At 38.4% G+C, this 19,931-nt stretch overlaps 1 protein-coding gene across 8 annotated transcripts in view; it reads right to left on the bottom strand.

Annotated features, from left to right (window-relative positions):
• LOC129771390 (uncharacterized) overlaps positions 1-19,931 on the bottom strand; it is a 174,903-nt gene that overhangs the window by 113,992 nt on the left and 40,980 nt on the right. For 5 of the 8 annotated variants that reach the window (XM_055774988.1, XM_055774981.1, XM_055774982.1 and 2 more), the window contains exons 2-5: positions 904-996; positions 607-827; positions 394-540; positions 130-213 (exon numbers count right to left, since the gene is read on the bottom strand). In XM_055774988.1, the coding sequence (XP_055630963.1) occupies positions 130-213; positions 394-540; positions 607-827; positions 904-996 (545 nt within the window). Of the gene's footprint in view, positions 1-129; positions 214-393; positions 541-606; positions 828-903; positions 997-18,946; positions 19,238-19,931 lie in introns of those variants that run through there. The other 3 variants (XM_055774985.1, XM_055774986.1, XM_055774984.1) reach the window with 3 other exon arrangements.

A 19,931-nucleotide genomic window follows, 5' to 3' on the forward strand; every position in this document is an offset into this window, starting at 1 on the left:
GGGGAAGACGTGCAATCACAACTGATAGCTACAGAGAGTATACACGAGCAGTACACACGTAACACACAGACAAAAAAAAGAGGAGGAAGTAGGAGGAGGCGGCGTAATATCGCCGTGTTTCTCTCTTACCAGACAGTGACTGATGAATCGCGAGCTCAAGATTGTATAGACACCTGCTCAAACGTGAGTGATACCTGTGGAACACCTTTAAATCTGTGGAAGGTGGAACGTGTGGGAAATGGAATGAAGTTGTGATATGAATGTGAATCGCCTTAAGGTATACACCGTTTTCTTGTATCGAGATTGGCGCCTCTCACAGTGCTTTTTGGGGTGGGAATATTATGGTTTTTGGCAGCGTTTCGCTGTCTGATGAATGAGTGGGTGCATACTTACAACTTTCGTTCTTTCCCAGTTGACCCACCGAAACATCATCCAGTGGGCCATCCAGCATGGAGGATAGCATCTCTTCGATAAACTCGCGCACTTTGATCTTCTGGTTGGTGGAAATAGAGGACGTGGAACTGTGTGCATCATCTGAATCTAAAAACCAATTACTCTGGGTGATATCCGTACTCTGGATGACTACGTACAGTATTTCAAACTCACCTGTAGCATTTGAGACATCATTCTTCAGATTTGGCAGGCTGCTAGGATTCTGGAGGCGGCTCGTGAGCTGATTCAGCAACCATTCACCGGCCCTCTGGTGGATGACTCGGTTCGAGTGGCAGGTTTGGCATTCCCAGATGCCGATTGCCGGAATCCATTCGCAGCATCGTTTCTCCTCACTCCGGCACACGAGTCGTTCGCAACCACGGCATGATGCGAAACTGTTTTTGGGGGGAGAAAGGAAGGAAGACGGATAAAAATATAATTCACGAATTTAATGGAAATAATGACGCATACCTGTTGGTGTCTTCGACTCGGATGTTTGCGTTACACATGTAGCATACAACATTTGGCTTTTGGACCTCCGAGCGTCGCCGTTGACTGAGTTTGCTGGAAGAATGATAGATAAAAAGCAAATTGATTAAAGATATAACTTTTACAAAATTTGTTGTGCAGTTTCGTAAAAACTAAACGATAAGTGGCTGTTTACAAACAGTAGCAATTCAACAAAATAGGAAAATTCCGAGTTCTTTACTGACAACATGTTATAACAGTGGAGGAAAAAACACAGGAGACCATGGTTTCCGGTGAAATAAAGTCCTTGTTTCATTATTCTGCGAGGTTATTGAATTTTCCTACGCTCGACATTTTTTATAATTAAAGTCTCGCGATTTTTTAATTTCCTCGGGGTAAGATATAGTCGATTTTCTTTTTGTGACCTTATGTTGCTGACAAGTGCGGCAAAATATTAACTCAATCGGACTTCATTTACTAGTGTCGCACAGCGGTCAAAGTTTGAGTTTTTTGGAAACCGAAAAATCACCCAAGAAGGGAGTAAAGGAAATCGGGGTTTTCAAAAAAAAAAACTAATGCTAAATGTCTTAAAACTGTCTTAAAATTTTCCGTCAAAAATAGACTTTTCAGACAAAAACGACCAAGTGTCGAAAAGTCAATTTTTGATAATTTCTTTTTTTCGGGATAACAGTAAATCTCGACGTTTCATGCAATTCTAAGACATTTGGCATAACCATTTTTTTTTTGAAAACCTCGATTTCCCCTTGGGTGATTTTTCGATTTTCAGAAAACAAAAATTTGGAAATCTGCGACAATAGTAAATGAAGTCCGTATAAGCTAATATTTTGCAGAGGGTATTTTATCGTGCAAATCAACATTTCGCAGCGAGTCCCGTATGAAAAATCAATATGACGATTTGCATTGGAACTCTAAACGAATAAAACGCAGTGTCGATTTTTGACAAAAAAATTTTTTTTCGGAATAACAGTAAATCTCGACGTTTCATGCAACTCTAAGACATTTGGCATCAAATTTTGTGCGACACTAGTAAATGAAGTCCGATTGAGCTGTATAGGGTAGTTTTTCGTGGGAATCAACATTTTTAATCAAGTTCTCTTTGAAAATTCGAGGGTTATTTTCTTCCCATACATCCATTGGCATCCATTGTGAACCCATGTCATGGAAAATTTTGAATTTTGAATTTAAAAAGCTAGTTTTTATGATTCAGACTCGAAATAGCATTGTTATTAAAAGTTTTGTTGGTTCAAGGCTTGATTCCGCTAATTTTTAAACGATTTTATTTAGCTTGGTTACAAAATGGCTGGCTACAAATCAAGGACTAACTACAGCAGTGGTGGCCAACCTGCGGCCCTCCAGCGTTGTTCATGCGGCCCGCAGCCTGATTTTGAAAAAAAAATCATATGAGCGAAATTAGGAATATAGTTGAAAAATTTTCTTCAAAATTCTTCCAATTTTTCCAAAAATTCCAAGCATTTTTTCTTTTCTTTTTCACTCGAAAACAAACTCAATTTCAAATAACAAATGGAAAATTTTCATTTTACCCATTTTGAGAACCCAATTGAGAATTTCTCAAGTGTCGACAACCAGGAAAGTCGATTAATGTTGATTTTTCTCGCAGATTTTGATACTTCAAAGCACATGAAAGAATTCCCCAATTTTCTCTACCCCATTCAGTTTCGATTACGAGTATGTACATTAGGATTGGGCGATCTTGGTTCGATTTTCAGAAGATCGATCTTTTACATTTCGATCTCCGATTTTCTGAATCGATTCATTATACCCGAAAAAATCGTGGAGATCGATCTTTTTCTTTCGATTTTCTCGATCTTAGAGATTTTTTTTAATGTACATCGATTTTAATCTCACCACCTGACAAATTTTATAAACATAATGTCAACATTTGGAGAGCTTTCGAAGATGTAAAATTAATGATAGTGAATAGGATTGGGCGATCATGGATCGGTATTTAGAAGATCGATCCTTTACTCTGCGATCTCCGATTTTTCGGATCTATTTCTTCTACTCCAAAAAAAGTCACGAAAATCGATCTTTTCTTTTCAACCTTTCCGACTATTTGGATCGTAAAAATGTAAATTAGTTTTTCCGTAGACATTGATTTTAATATCACCAAAACCCACTTGACAAATTTCATAAACATCGGATCCATTTCAATGTTGTCGAATCAGTGGTTGTAAACTTAGGAATTGGGTTCGATTAGGTTCAATGGAATTATTGTCAGCGGAGTCCTGGATGAATTTCAGTTGTTGAATTTTCAATTATAATTTTCAATTAATATATTCAATTAAATAATTCCATGACGGTTCAAGATGAATGCCCTGGAAAATATGTTTTCTGGGCTTTCGATTTTTTTATGACCTTTATTCAGAGAATCAAAATGAAATGCCTTTGATGTTTGAATAGAAATGTGAAATGTTTATTTCATGTTTAAAAAAAGACAACACTTACATAATAGAATATAATATATATATAGATAGAATGCCTCAAGAAATGTAGTTCGAGTGAAACTCGAAACGGTGTTTCAGTATGTTTATATTTAAGGATTTTCCAGATTGAAATAAACAAAAAATATTGTAAAAACTGTTTGGTGACTGAAAAAACGTCCAATTTAATCGTGATACCGTATTCCGTATTCAAAAAAGCCATAATTCGGTCAGTGAAATCGCGATTGCTCTCAGCAGAGAAAATTGGAGCGAAGGAAAGCGGTAACACTGCAGTCGTGTAGTTCGATGTCCTCCTTCACTCTTACCAAGTTTCGTGGTCCCATCAGCACTTGTTCGGTCCCCAAGCAACGATAAAGTTCGGTCTGTAAGAAAATCGTGTGGCAACTGTCACGTTATTTAAGTGCGGGAAAACGGCAAAACAGATTTACCAGCTGCTCAAACCATTTCCTATCAATGAACGATTCGTGTTCCGTAACGAGACTAGCAATAAAATTACTAGACTTCTTTTCTGCAAACGATTGGTCATTTGCCATTCCATCGGAATATTAACTTTAGGCCAGGTTGGATAAGCGTACCTGTGGATGTTCTCATTGGAGTTACCAATCGTTAAAGAATTCTATCGAGAAGCTGCAGCGATTGACGAATGGCCTTAGCGTTTTCGACTCTGCATGAAGATGAGATGATCGAAAATTCGGCTACTTGTTTAGTGTCGTTTAGTGCCACGATGTACAAAAACGTGTATTTTTAGTGAAATCGTATTTCTCGAGCAACCGAAGCCTTAATGAAACTTTGTCCTCTAATGGTAAGAATTTCAACATTTCTCGTCGTCGATTACTTCCACTAGGGGTACGTGAAAGACCGTGGCTATGTTAATAAGCCACAAAACTTGGAGCAACTTAAAGGAGAAATAACTCGGATTTTCAACAGCATCGAAGTCGTAATGTTAGAGTTGTGCATGAAGAATTTTGTTCACCATTTAAAACGCGTTATCGAAGAAAAGGGGTGGTCACATCGAAAATGTCCTCAAATAAGTTTTATTTTCGTTTTTTTAAAATAAACATCGGTTCACTTTTGTAGGAGTTCGTAAAATTTGTTGCGTGAGCGTATAATCACGAATCACGAATCACATGTAAAAACATAGTAAAAGAGTTTTACTACACTAATAATTAGAACAATATAATAACCAATATTTTAGGTACTATATAGCCTTTAAATTTTTTGGAGGTTGTCTGAGGATCACAATGTGAAGAAAGGAGAAACGCGAAAATATAATTTCAAACGATTCGAAGTACAAACTTCCAAATGTGGAACGAACTGTTTGTCTGGTGAAATATTCAACAAGAATTATATGATTAGCGCGTGTTTCACCAGCTAAATAATGAATGCCTCTCCACGGTGACAACGCTTCAGATGTCGTTCAAAGCTGGATCGATTTTCAAATATTCAAAAGGACAAGCATAGTCCATCGAACCGTACCGCCGGTGCTATTTCAGGAGCAATGTCCGGTATCATTCGTGCTTATCTTGATGAATGTGCAGCGTGGAAATATATCCGCAATATTTCATTTTCAATTCAATTTATTGGTGATGATTCTATTAATTAATAAATTCATTTCGAACTACCAAATTTAATTCATATTTTTCACTTGGAGTAAACCAACAGGTGAATGAATCCGAACGATGTATAGAACTCATCTAGTAGTGTCCCGTCAAATTGATTGCAGTCCCACGGATGTGAGGATTATACGAAAAAAAAAAGAAAAAAAAAAACAGATAGTCGCTGAAGAGCAATGGATCCGTTTCATTTCATCTCCTGTCACACGGAATGGGGTAATCGATTGTGAATGATCAGCGTCGGATGAAGTTTGCTGGATGTTTGAATAGCTCTCTAAAAGCATTTAGCGGTGTTTTCGAATGGATTTTCAATGTCGGAAAATAACTCAATCGTGTTAATATATGTGTACAGTGATGGTTCCACCAAAAGCTTTGTTTCACACTGCAGTTTTATTGCTCGTCAAAAGTGATTCAGTGACAATGTGTGAACTAATTCATCAATGAGATATTTAAATAATCATTGGCACGTGTTGTGCAATTACTAATTTTCGATACGGCTTTCCCAGATGAATCAGTGTGTTCGAGTTAGTGATGCGGCATCTAATATAATACGGCTATAACAAGTAACTTCAAACGCGTTTTTCTCGAACCTATTTTTTTTCAAACTAGCGTACACGATATCTCAAGTTCTACTGAACCGATTTCTGTCGAATTTATATTCATAAAACATGTTTTTGACTCGTCCGAGTTTCATGTGATAGCGGGATCTTTACTGATTCAGAATCTGTACGATTTTTTTTTGTTTCAGATAACCTGAAGAACTGAATCGTTTACGGTATAGCACGACTTTTTTTCGATCCCCTCACTTTATCAGCTTGTAACTATTCTAATTATGAAAAAAATCTTTTCAATTTTTGTGTTATTGTTAAGAGATAGATAAACAAATAATGATATAATGGATAGTAGAAATATTTTTCGATTTATTTTTTCGGAGTTCGAAAAAACGTCCGAAATTAGTGCCTCTACACTAGAATATTCCTTAAGTAATAAAGGGTGTGTCACATCAAATTGCATCACGGAAAAAACGCTGTAGAAATTTAATTTTTAGGAATTATATCTTCAGCTTTCGCTTATAATCAGATAAGAGTGTATAGATCACGTTGGCCATGCTTCACTGTCAATTTTTCGAAAATTTGGAAAAATGTCGTCGAACGAAAAAGAGCGTCGTAAATTAATCCTGTGCACTCATTTCGAGAATCCGGAGTTGTCACATCGGGACATCGGTAAGATGCTGGGAATCGTCCAATCCACGGTCAGCAGAGTACTAAAACGATACTTCGAGAACCTAACCATCGACCGGAAGGTGAAGAACGGCAAAAATGGATGCTCCGTCAGTGAAAAAGATCACAAGCGCGTAGTTAAGCAGTTTAGACGTGATCCGAGAAGTTCGGTCCGGGATGTCGCCAATAAGCTGAATTTGTCAAGCTCATTCGTCCAGCGGACCAAGCAGCGGGAGGGCCTGCGTACATACAAGGTTCAGAAGGCTTCTAACCGCGACGAAAGGCAAAACATGGTGGGGAAGACGCGAGCCCGGAAGCTGTACACCGAAATGCTGATGAAGCCGCATTGCCTGGTAATGGACGACGAAACCTACGTCAAAGCGGACTTTCGTCAGCTGCCGGGCCTGTTGTTCTTCTCCGCAGAGGACAAATTCAGCGTTCCGGAGGAGATTCGCAAGCAGAAACTATCCAAGTTTGCCAAAAAGTACATGGTGTAGTAAGCGATCTGCTCTTGCGTAAAGCGGAGCGCCCCCTTCGTGATGACCGGCACGGTAAACGGGCAGGTTTACCTTAAGGAGTGCCTACAGAAGCGCTTACTACCACTATTGAAGCAGCACGAGGGCCCGACCATCTTCTGGCCGGATCTCGCTTCGTGCCACTATTCAAAAGACTTGTTGGAGTGGTACGAAGCCAACGGGGTCACCTTCGTGCCAATAGAAATGAACCCGCCCAACGCGCTGGAGCTTCGCCCAATAGAGAAATATTGGGCGATTATGAAGCAGGCCCTCCGGAAGAACCCAAAAGTTGTCAAATCGGAGGCGGACTTCAAGAGAAAATGGATTTCTGTTCAGAAAAAACTACAACCTGACGTTGTACAGAGCCTTAGGGACGGGGTAAAGAGGAAGGTGCGAGCATACGGGCTTGGGCTTGAAGTATGAATAAAAAAAATGCCATAAGTTGTTTAATAGTTTTTATTTTACTGTCTAAAATTTTCAAAAGGATCGGTCTACTGGGCGAATTTCTACAGCGTTTTTTCTGTTATGCAATTTGATGAGACACACCCTTTAGCGTTTGAAGAAGAATTCGACAAATCATCGCAACTCGTCTCAAGAGTCATTTTACGGTACAGGTCGGACTCGATTATCCGGAGTATTGATTTTTTTTCACTCCGGATAATCGAGTCATAAAAAAACAATTTTCGCTCGGTTAACGTATTATAATTATGATTTGCACTTATTTATCAAACGGTTGACCCGTTTGTATGTTTGTGACTTTGTAACTTTGTAACTTTGTAACTTTGTATGAAGCGCTGTACCACACCAATAGAAATTTAACCCCCTTCCTGTTGATCGATTGGTCTGAAATTTGGAACACATCTTTATCTCTGGTGTCATTATAAAACTGCGTAATCCATGGTCTTTAAAATCCAAGATGGCGGCCACTACAAAATGGCGGATTACATATTTTCTCAAAACCCCATCAATATGGGTTTTTCCAGAACCCCATCAATATGGGTATCTAATGAAAGGGCTTGACCAGTAGAACACAGTTATTTTTGAAAAATGTAAATCCAATATGGCGGCCACTACAAAATGGCGGATCACACGTTTTCTCAGAACCACTTCAATATGGGTATCAAATGAAAGGGCTTGACTAGTAGAACACTGTTATTTATGCAAAATGATCCAAGATGGCGGCCGCTACAAAATGGCGGATTACAAATTTTCTCAGAACCCCATTAATATGTATATCAAATGAAAGGGATTGACTAGTAGAATACAGTAATTTAAGAAAAATGCAAATCCTAAATGGCCGCCATCTTTGATTTGCATTTTTCATAAATAACTGTATTCTACTAGTCATGTCCTTTCATTTGATACTCATATTTATGGGGTTCTGAGAAGATATGAAATCTGCTATTTTGTAGTGGCCGCCATTTTGGATTTGCATTTTTAATAATTAACTGCACTAGTCAAGTCCTTTCATTTTATACCCATATAAGATATTCAATATGGAATTATTATACGAACTATTCAAAATTTCCGAAAATCGAAAATAAAATACTCCGGATAATCGAGTCTAAAATTCCGGATGATCGAATCCCGGATAATCGAGTCCGACTTGTATATGTTATTTAAATACGATCACGACTGATTTTTGAGAGGGCTCATGCAAATGGCAACATTTCGGAAAATAAACTATAACGCCAGAACGTGTTATTAGATCGAAATGGTGTCTTAGTTACAGATTATAATTTTGCAGTTCTGAAAAATTAGACACTTGAAAAAAAAATTTACAGAAAAAATGATAATGAAGCTTAAAAATGTAATATCTTAAAAACTGCATTTTTTTCAAATCTAAGTTTTTGACGCAATAAAAACCAATATTGTCACCAAAAACTGGTAGAAATTTGATTCTGGGCAAAACAAAAATATTTTTTATGGCATTTTGAAACTCTGGCTCACTCAAAAAATGTAATACCGTCATAAGGGGGCAAATTGATCAAACGTGCTAAAACAAATTGAAACTTTCGAAGGTATACTCCAATTAAATCTAAAACATTTTTATATAAAACGTTCAATGATCAGCTGTAGACTCTTTTTGATAGTGAGTAAATCCAGATTTTGATTATTTGGTTCTCGTCGAATCGCTAATTAAGTTGTATAAAAATTTATCCTTTTCTGAACCGCATTTTCGTTCCCGTTTTAAAGCATGATAAAGAAACATATTTTTAACACATCGAAACGATATTGATAGACGCTAAACATATTAATTCAAACTCAGCTGATCACCATTAAAAAAAGGAACAAAAATAAATTATGCTACTTTTTTCTCAACCATACAACAAATGCTGCGGCTCAGTCTTCTCGGAAACGGACAAGTTTCATTTGAAATCCCTTTTTTTTCTTTTGAGAACCCTTTAAATTGTTATCGAAATCGGTTCACGTGTTCCGGAGATATGGCGGAAACAAGCCATAAATTCCAGAACCCAAAACAACACAAAACCCGTAATTTGGAGTATCAAACCTCATGTTTTCTTTTTAAACTAGCTTATTTGTAATAAATTCAAGCCTATATAACCTCTTTGATGTTACACGGATATATTCCGGATTAAGTTTCCGATGGAAATGATCACTATATGATCAGAACCAAATTCCATCATGCGATATATCAAAATTCATTGTTTGACAATACCAGCTCGTTGGTAACCATTCCAAGGATTTATAGCCTCATTAGGATAACCCACACGGTCTCGGAATGACCTGCAGCTCAAACTTTAGAACGAGAACGAGAGAAAGGCACGACTACACCTTTAAATGGATTAAATCAGTTTTGTTATACTCAAATGCTGGAATTATAATTTCTATAACCATAGGTAAATCAGTGAATTTCTATACATTTTCGGGTGCATTACAATAGAAAATGATTGGAAAAAATATATTGGTCAGTTTTACCCCAAAGGCATGTTTTATGTAATAATTATTATATATTAAAGAAGGGTTTCAGGTACGTATGACTCACCATCACACGAGAACGGCTCATCAGTTCTGCATCGTATATATATCGTTGAGTTTATCTTCACCCAAATTAGAATGAGAGAGTACTTTGTAGGATATTTGAGATGAATTGAAAAATACGATGAGATTAATTTTCGCAATTAAAATCATAAATCTGATCAATTTTAAAGATCTGAATGATAACACATAAACTCTCTTAAACTATATTCGTTATTTTTGTACCAACCAAACTAGTCTCGAGAAATAATACATATGGTAGAACAATGTGTGCCGGGTCCGCTTGTTGGGTATTATTTAAACAACACATTTCAAAATTGTTTACATTTTTCTGAAATGCAGCAAAATTGTTTAGATTATCATAAAAAATACAAAAAACCATAAAACCACGAAATGGTGGTTAAAGAATTTTGATTAAAATAATTTTTATTAAAAAGTATAAAACAATTTGAAAAAAATTAATGAAAAAAAATTCATTCATTCATTCTTTTCAAAAATATGTTGCTTTAAATTTTTCAATAAAACATAAGGGGCTTAGAATAAAAGGGGTGTAAGTGATTTGATCGATTTCTCTACATCGACTCTCTCTTTTGGTCATAACTTAGCTGCAAATACATTCAGAACATTCAGCTGAGAAGATAGGTCAGAACATCATCAATCGGATACTATAGCAAACTTAAATTGGAACGTTTTTGCAGTTGAGTTATTAACTAAAGAAAAAGTTGATGAAGAGAAATCGAGCAAATCACTTACACCCCTTGCATTCTAAGCCCCTCATATGTATGAATTGCCCAGAAAATTACCAACAGGTAATCCATCGGAAGAAGGGCACTGCTACAGGGAAAAAAGTTTTCTTGATAGCAACTTTTTTTACACACAAAAATTTTACGAGTAAAACATTATTTTTCCAGGAGTCTCTCCATGCTAACATGCCATATGTTCCAGAAACTATGAAAGATAGAAAGTTGACGACAAAAGTTCATATTTTAATCGCTATCTTAACTATAAACAAAATTAGGATAAGCAGTATTTAAAAAAAACACGAAAAAGTTGTTGTTAGAAAAAAATTTTCCCGTCTTTAAATGTATGAATGACTTGTTGCTAATTGTATAGGTAATTCATATAATATTTTTTTGAGAATTTTAGAAAAAAACGTTTTTGAAAAAAAATGAATTCCAATTTTCCAAATATGTTTTTCTTCAATTTCCCACATTTATCCTTCATCGAGAACTTTTTATGTACTATAGTTTTTGAGTTATTTTTTTTTGTTCAAAACATGCAAATTTGAAAATGCCATAACACATTCATTTTTCATTTGCCCAGGATCAAATTTCTTCCAGTTGATGGCGATAATATGGACTTCACTGTGTCAAAAATTAAGATTTTAAAAAATGTAATTTTCGAAATATTACATTTAAAAACATTACAAAAACAAAATTTCTTTTTCAGTGTGTACTTTTTCCATAACCGCAAAATTATAATCTACAACTTTGCTTAAGACATCATTACGATCAAATAACCAGTCTTGGCGTTATAGTTTATTTTCTGAGATGATAATATTTTTGCATAAGCTCTTTTTCAAAAATCAGTCGTGATCGCAATTAAAAAAAACTAATACCGGCATTGAACATAATGCCGAAAAAGTTGGCTAAATTTCAGCTAAATCAAAAATATGAAATTAAGTGGAATGCTTCTACTTGAAATCCAAGGTTTTTCATTCTTTACAAAAAAATCTAAATCGAAAACTATAATACCAAAAATGTTTCCCCTTCTTTTCGTCTTTGCGAGATATCGGTTCCCTTCCATTATAATATGTTGAATTGTAATACATATTAGATGTACGGATAGTTTTTAAGAATTGAGTGTGGAGTGTGAGTGTGAATGAGAATGTGAGTATGAGTGTGAACATTGATACAATCTTCTTATATCCCATCCTTTTCCTATTGAAAATGTGTCACCTTACTAAACTCTAGTCGACCGCGAGTAATCGATTTCCTATTTTATTAACCATGGAATTAAGGAAACATGTTAATATATTCTAGTTAAAATATAGTTAAGAGTTTGGCTCCTTTAAACTTATGTTACTGAGCATGTGAAGATAATCGATTTAACAAAAAAAAAAAATACCAAAAATAATTCTCATCAAAGGATACAATTTAGAAAATTGTAAAAATTTTCATAAAAGATGCAAACAAAACAAATAAAATTATTCTGAAAACCTTTTTTTTAGGTTGAAATTCTTCTTCGCTTATTTTTTCGTCGGCCTATTTCCGCCACTTTAGTGCCAATCACCGACATCAGGGAGGCGACTCCACCTGTTCCTACCTATCAGACTCAACAACTCATGAGCCGGGCCAACTTCTTTTACTTCCGCTCCGAAGGAAGACGTAACCAGAGATTTTTCGCCTCAGAAAATCCCAACGACGCCAGCTGGGATTGAACCCAGGCCGATCGGATTGTGAGGCTGTTACGCTAACCATACAACCACTGGCGCCGTCTAGGTTGAAATTCGTTTCTCTTAAATTTTTTTTAATTCTCAAAAAAATATATATGAAAAGCCCTTACAATTTCCAACAAGTCGTCCATACATCGGAAGATGGGCACTAATACAAGTTTTTAGAAAAATACGCTCTTCGAAAATTCTTTTACAGCAAACAGGGTTATGCAAGATTTTTGATTTTGCTTATCAATATTACTTATAAATGCTTGTCAGAGTCAATGAAATTCTAAACTATTGTTGCAATGAATAGAAACTGAGATTATCCTTTGTGTAGATTTCATATCCGTTATCCAATACTGGGAGACTCTCCTACAGTTAAATTCATGACACTCCTCAATAGTCATAACGACGATACAATCGCAAATTGAGACGAATTAAAAATCAGCGATACCTACAATGGGAATTTAAAACGAATTATCATTCATAATCAGAATGAAGAATGTATACCACATCCAAAAACATAAAGCAAAAAGCCGTTTTGTAAATCCCAATTTAATTATCCATGCTCTACACAGTGCATAAATCTCCAAACCATTTTTAGGGTAACCCATAAAACTCGAAGAAATATTTTTACTTTTGCCACCTCCGCCTATTCGTAACGAATAACTCGTGCCTCGCCGACTACTGATTAGCTGCTAACATAATCACTTCGACTCACGCCGACGGCAGTGTGGCCAGATATCCAAGCCCCCCCTAGGTTGATGAAGCCAGAGCCCCATTTGCTGTTGATTTGGCAATTTCCTTTGATTATATCAAACACGAGCAGCAGCGGATCGCCGAGAGGAAGAGGGGGATCAGTGGTCGTCGTTTGTGGAACGTCACAAACCGATCGTACACACATTCTGGTTTACTAAACCCCGCACACTGTAGTTGGTGGTGTTGAGGCGTTAGTGTTGTTGTTGTTGTTGTTGTTTTGAGTGTTAGCATTTGTGCATCTACCGCTTGTGAACCGTTGCAATGGTAGCAACAAAAGCAGGCAGCAGTCCGCTACTGGCCAGTCGTGCGGTGAGAGTGGAACGTTGCTGAAGATCTCGATAACTCGTTAGTGGCGGATCTTGTGTTACGTGTGTGCGCTGTTGTTGTGGTTTTGTGACGGAAGCATGTGCTGAAGGTTTTGCGCGATCAGCATGTTTCTTTCCGCGTTTATGGTGGAAACGCTGGCTGTTCTGGTGGAACCTCCGCCAACTGTAAGCGGTACGGGCAATAATTTGACCCTAGGCAAGGCCCAACCCCAGGCCAACATCGGAGTATTCATGTTTCTGTTTATGTTTTGCGCCATCGAGGTTGTGTTCATCAAGCTCATTTCGTACGCCACCGTAAGCCGATCGGCCTCGATCGGAACCCATATCCTGTCGGAAGAGGATACACTCAACAACAACACGGTTCTCGTAGCGGGGTCTGTGACCACCGTCGGCGAAGGACAACGGTAGAGAGTCGAGGCGACAAAATTTCTCGCGTTGCTATTCCAAGGGTAGTCCACGCCGATGATGTCAATGTTGGTGATGATGATGATGATGGTGATAATGATTACGACGATGACAATGACGGAAGATAATAAGTGATGCAACTCAACGAGATGAAATCGTATTGCTGCGGAAAATGTGAAATACACAATGGAGCGAATTCTCAGACTGCTCATAATATGGCCTAAGTTGAGTTCAATGAGATAATGGTGAATGATTGCTGCGGACGAACGAGTGTTGATTTAAAGTTGCGCGAATTCCTGTGATTGCCGTGACAGTGTCTTCTTTTGGAGGGAGTCATATTGCGCTTTCGTAATGAAGCTCACAATGATTGGTCATAGTATTGTATCAAAGAATAGTATTATGTTTTAGAGAGTATAAAATGTGTGGATATGTTGAATAAAATTGTATTGTGAAAACTAAATGCGTTGTGTAACATAATTTTAGAAAAGAATTTCGAATACTGTTTTTGATTTTACTCCCTTGCTTTATCCGTAGGAATATGAGTAGAGTTTCATTCATCAATCATTTCATTGAATTGATCGATAAAGTTTTAGATTGGTGGTTTTTACTCAATTGAATGAAATTCGAATTATTGGTGGTTGGATAGTATAAATAAATGAACTGAATGAAGATTTGTGTTAAGTAGTATTTAAGTAGACAGTGGAAGTATAAGTAAATGAAAAGAAACTATACTACTAAATTAAACTCAACTAAAAACTAAAAACATAAAATTCTTGGTACTTGGGAAATTAAAGGCGGATTATGAGGGGCAGTGGAAGCCATATACCAGGTGTATACAAATGAAACCGTGGTTCGCTTGTCATTTTACATGTTTAACAACACACATTTTTTGGCCGAGCGACAAGCAAAAAGAATATCGGAAAATAATTTACGAAATTTCGCTTGCTTAGTACAAAAGAAAAGTAATTTATTGGATGGTGACCGGGGATGAAACGAGAATATATTTCAAGAATCCCAAGCGAAAAAGATCATGTTGATCTTGGCCAACCGGTCACATAGATCGTTCCGAAGAAAAAGACAATGTTATGTGTTATCTGGGATCAGCGAGGTTTAATTTGGTACGACCTTTATAATATCGGATTTGTTAAAAGTGAACGTTATCAAAAACAATTGATCGAATTGAACTATGAACCGTTGAGCCACTCAATTGGGTTCAACTACCGCATGCTATTCACCAGTCTTGGCTCATTCCGATTATCGTTGGTTTCCATTGATAGGACACTCATTCACTGTGCCGCGCTTAAATTCTTAAGAATATGTGCGAGAATGGCTTGGGATGGAGGCATTCAGAAAATTTTCTGCAATATGCATCTGCCTCAAAAGCAGTTTGTCCCCACGATCCCTCAAAGTCAAGCTCTGGCCCTGTCTTATCACAGTTAAGTCCAAGCCTACAAGATGACCAAACCCTTTTGCTGTTTCGCACTCGTTCGATCCATAATTTTCATGCCAAACTCTAGGATCTCTAGGATATCTGGGATCATACGCACGAGTGAGCAATACAATGCTATTAGGCAATGTGAGTCCTTCAAAACTCTGGTGAATCTTGGAGGTTGAACCAAATTGTCGGTTTGTCTTAAACATGGTCAAAACAGAAGGGAAAAAGAAGAATAGTTTGGGATGCAGCACTTCGCCATGATACCACTCTGTCTACTCTCTCAAGAACATCATCGTCGATCTGAAGAGTCCTTGGTGTCGTATTTGCTCATGTATATTTTTCTCTTGCGTGTTGTTGCACCAAGAATTGTACACTGAACGATGCGAGAAATCAGCTTCAATCACGGAACGCATTGAAATTCGTTTTCTCTTTCAGACTTGTATGATTTATCTCCTTTTTTGTTTTCTTTCATGTTAGCGCGCTTGCAGCTTCGAAACAGATAGTGATGGAATACAACCGATTGGTAGTGACGGAAACACGGGAAATGAAACCCTACTGGGAATTTGATCACTGACGATGATCTCGAAAATTATCGATGCTGCAGGCGTGTTGGTAATTCCAGGGTAGTTCTTCATATTATGACGCCCCCTTACTCGGAAGTTCTACTACAACTTCAAGAAATACTTATTCCGAATATTGGATCTACAGGTACGGGCACCCTACCTATTTTTTTTTTATCCAAAATATATATTTTATTAAGGCTCATATGGCGTCAGCCTTACGGGGCCGGGAGTTCAATATTTTGACAATGTTTGCTTAGACTATGTTAGTAATATGTAGCCGATTACTCGCGGTTGACTCGAGGTTAGTATTACAAGTGTTCTCATAATTGGTATGTCGCAGTCTTCGATGCTCTGTACGTGTGCCCGACACGGGATACTTCCTATTGGGATGCAGCTGACCATTAATCAGCAACGCCCCCCTAGTCTGTACCCCATATCTAGCGTGGTGCGTCTTTCTCGACTCGAGGAATCCAGGATAGAATGGTCACTAGCCGGCGCAATCATCAGCTCGTGTAGAGTTGTCATGAGCGGTACAACCTTTGGCTCTTGTTGAATGATCAGTGGACTGCACAACCTTCGGCCCGTGCATCTGTAAAGAGTGTGTGTATGTATTGCCGCGACTAAGTAAAAGTTTATAGATCGGATAGGAGGGATATGAAACAGGGACACAACGAAGGAAACATCATTAAACGTTGACATTGGCGTTTCTCAGGAACAGGTATAGATGAAGCAGAAGATCAGGATCACGGCTACCTAAGATATCCCGGACGGGGATATCCGATTGTCTGCCTTGTGCTCTCAGTGCTCTAGAGAGCTGAGAGCGAGCAGCATGGAACCGGATACACGACCAGACAACATGCTCGATGTCGTGGTAGCCATCGCCACAATCACAAAGATTGTTTGCTGCGAGCCCAATGCGATAGAGATGCGCGTTTAGGTTGTAGTGATTGGACATAAGCCGAGATATCACGCGAATGAAATCACGACCTACATTCAATCCCTTGAACCATGCACTCGTCGAGACCTTAGGGATAATCGTGTGTCATCCTTGACATACCTTGAAAGCTGTATGACCAACTGACTTGCATTTGTTGCAAGTCATGGGCTTAGGCACGAAGAGTCGCACTGGAAGCCTTAATTTATCCACCATAACGTAGTCAGGGAGGGCGGAACCAGCAAAAGTTACTCGAAACGAGTCGGACGGCGTGAACTTTTTTTCTTCCCCATTCTGGGAAACTTTTCCTAGTTGATGGCAGTCCAAAATTTTAATTTGTTTCACCCGTTTCCGTAATCACCCTCGAAAAATCTACGTTATGGCAGGGCACATAGGCGCGATATTCTATAACAAACCTATTGTCGACAACAATTTCGTTAGCGTGCTTCCGATTAGCCACGACAACACGCAGTTTGTTCGGTCTAACCTTGGAAATTTCAACCACGGAAGAGTAATATCTTGCCAGATCTTTCGAAATTTGGATGACATTGAGGGATTTTCCCTTTGGTTTGGGCCGGAAGAAAACAATTCATGGGCCAGATCCAGGTGCATCTTCTGGATAGACCTTGACACGGGGAGAGGAAGCAACTGCGGGGGAGGACGAGGTCGATTGTTGAGCGGGAGCGAGATCAGTAGGGCTGGGAGGCAAGTTCGGGAGTTGAGCGGAAGCGGGAGATTGAGGGGGTGAAGAGGAAAGGTTTGCAAATTTTTTTGAGGGGGGCTTGTTCAGGTGGATTAACTTTTCCTCTAAAGAGATATCTTCCGAGGGGGGAACGCGTTTAAGCGATTTTCCAGCTCCCGTAGGGGGGTAGACAGTGGATTCAATCTCCATGTCAACGGTTCCTCCTTCATCTGCCATTTAATGTGGCAGATGTACTTTTTTACTTATCTTTTCAATTTTTTTTTCATTTTTTCTTAACCTAATAACCTTAACCTAATGAAATTAATAATACTTATTTTGCACCCAGTGCGGATCCAATGGTTTCCAACTCGAATCGCGTGTCAATCGTTCAGTACAGCTGAACTGGTGTATCGCAACACAGCACGATGATGGTGTCGATCACGAGAGGCGACAAATTCACCAGCACACAGTGCCCGCGGTGCAGGCTTTCTTCTTCTCGCTTGTTGTGATTGCTTCGATACAATCCACTCGCAATATAGGGAATCCCGTTAGGATGCGATGATCACTTCACCAGCCACGGGAATAACGGTATCACTTCCTTGCTCGATAACGATATATATATGCGTCCGGCGGCTTTGAACTTAGGAAGACGAATGACTTCTCTGTTGTCTAGTCTTGAATTTGGTTTGTAACTTCCATATTGATAGATAACCATTAGTGGAGTATCAGTGGCTGATATCGGAAGTTAGTGTAATGCTGCAAGCATTGCACCAGCTGCCACCAAAAAGTTAAGAGTTAATTACTCTTGATAAGCCATATTTTGAGAGGGATCGCTGTATGATAATAAAATCGCTGTACATTGTACTGATTCATTGTCACTTAAATAAAGCTAAATATATGTACTTCAATCAAAAACATTCATGCACAATCTTATGTGTATAAAGCTATAATTCGAAGGTTATGCAAGCTCTACTGTTACTGTTCGATTTTCTTCTATTTAGTCTTATTTTATTGGATTATCCTCTGTGTTTTGCAACACGGACAACACAAACCACGTTATTCACGCTTCGTAAATTTGACGAAGAGTAGTAATTACGACAAAACGGATGAAACGGCTGCAAGCGATCCCAAACGGTACAGCTCGAATCAAATTCATGAGAGTTTCCTCAAATGTGGATCTCAATGAGCTCTATTACTCAATACGCAATGATTTTTTGAAAACTATCGACTCCCATAAGCTGACTTGTAAGCTTGCTTTTCATACGTTTTTTAAATTAATATTCAACAGTGATACTCTCTTTCTTTGGCGATAGGCAGAAGACATCATCAGTCGGTCGCGGAACAGTAATACTGTTCCCACTTCCTATTCGGTCATCAGACAAACACACAGAAACACAACTCGCATCGGAAGTGAACATGGGTCTCAAACGACCAACGGTTCAGTTAGAATTTATTGACCATTTCAATGGCAGACATACTTTTTTGGAGAATGTTGGTTTAGACTTAGTGTATGAAAACGGTATTTCTAGCCAGTCACTATGCAGTTACTTCTAATTGATTATTCACATATTCACTCGCAAATTTTCATCACTAAACTCAATGCCAGTACATTCGAACTATGGTTAGTTATGTCGGTTACGTGTAATTTCTAGCGCTACGAAGACGTGTATCTACCTTTGGCTTTTCAAGAGATAATGCTATTGCAATTTTCACACTACTAACTACAGAACTCACTCAATTGCCTTACATAAAAATCCCAAAACTGAGCACTTTTCTAGAGCACATCACTTTTTTACGCCCGCGCTGTTATGCATATATGATCACGAAAGTAACACTAATTTCCACTGCAACAATATGCTAACATTCAAGGTTTCAGAGCGCAGCGCTTCGTCCGCCAGAGTCTGCTCAACAATGAAGCATTTCTCGTTCGACACGCATCAATTTGAGCCAACACGATGTTCAGTATTCTGGGTACCTGGCTCACCGAACGAAATTCTATCATCAACTGACGAATTGTGTGTGACGTTTCGCGCCAGACCCATGGAAGCGGAGAAATTGAGCAAAGGTAAAACTGCTAATCGAATACATACGATGAGTATGATGCCCGCGGAAAGGTGTGTGAGAACAAACAAGCTGAAAATGAACAACCAACATAACGCGGGATAACTATTAAAAAATTACAGAAGCGGTGAAATATAGCCAGTTCCGTTCAAGCATGCAGTTTCGGAACATACACACACGCGAGGGAGGGCTATGATGATGGGCCCACATTGGTATCATTTACAGGACAACCTGAGATGGTTTGGTTGATATCACAACAGTTGCTGGTGTAACTGATATGAAAACATTCCTAATGACTTAATGAGAGCCATGATGCAGTGCATGCAAGGTACCCTGCAACACACAAAAGTAAAACCACACATGTTTCACGATCGATGACGATCACCACGGCGCGCGGCAATACAAGCATCACCTGGTTGCATATAACTCTAGTTACTTCCACCTATTCTCGCAATCTCCCTTCGCGATTCAACCCGAACGACAAATAAAACACCTGGTGTTGGAGGAAAGCCCACCGGCGCTCGGTAAACGTTTGTTCCCCATATACATTCAACTATAGTTCGCGAGGTCTCACCAACACATTGGCTCGATTCCGGTG

The sequence above is a fragment of the Toxorhynchites rutilus genome, chromosome 2 (genome assembly GCF_029784135.1).
Source record: "Toxorhynchites rutilus septentrionalis strain SRP chromosome 2, ASM2978413v1, whole genome shotgun sequence".
Taxonomy (NCBI): domain Eukaryota; kingdom Metazoa; phylum Arthropoda; class Insecta; order Diptera; family Culicidae; genus Toxorhynchites; species Toxorhynchites rutilus.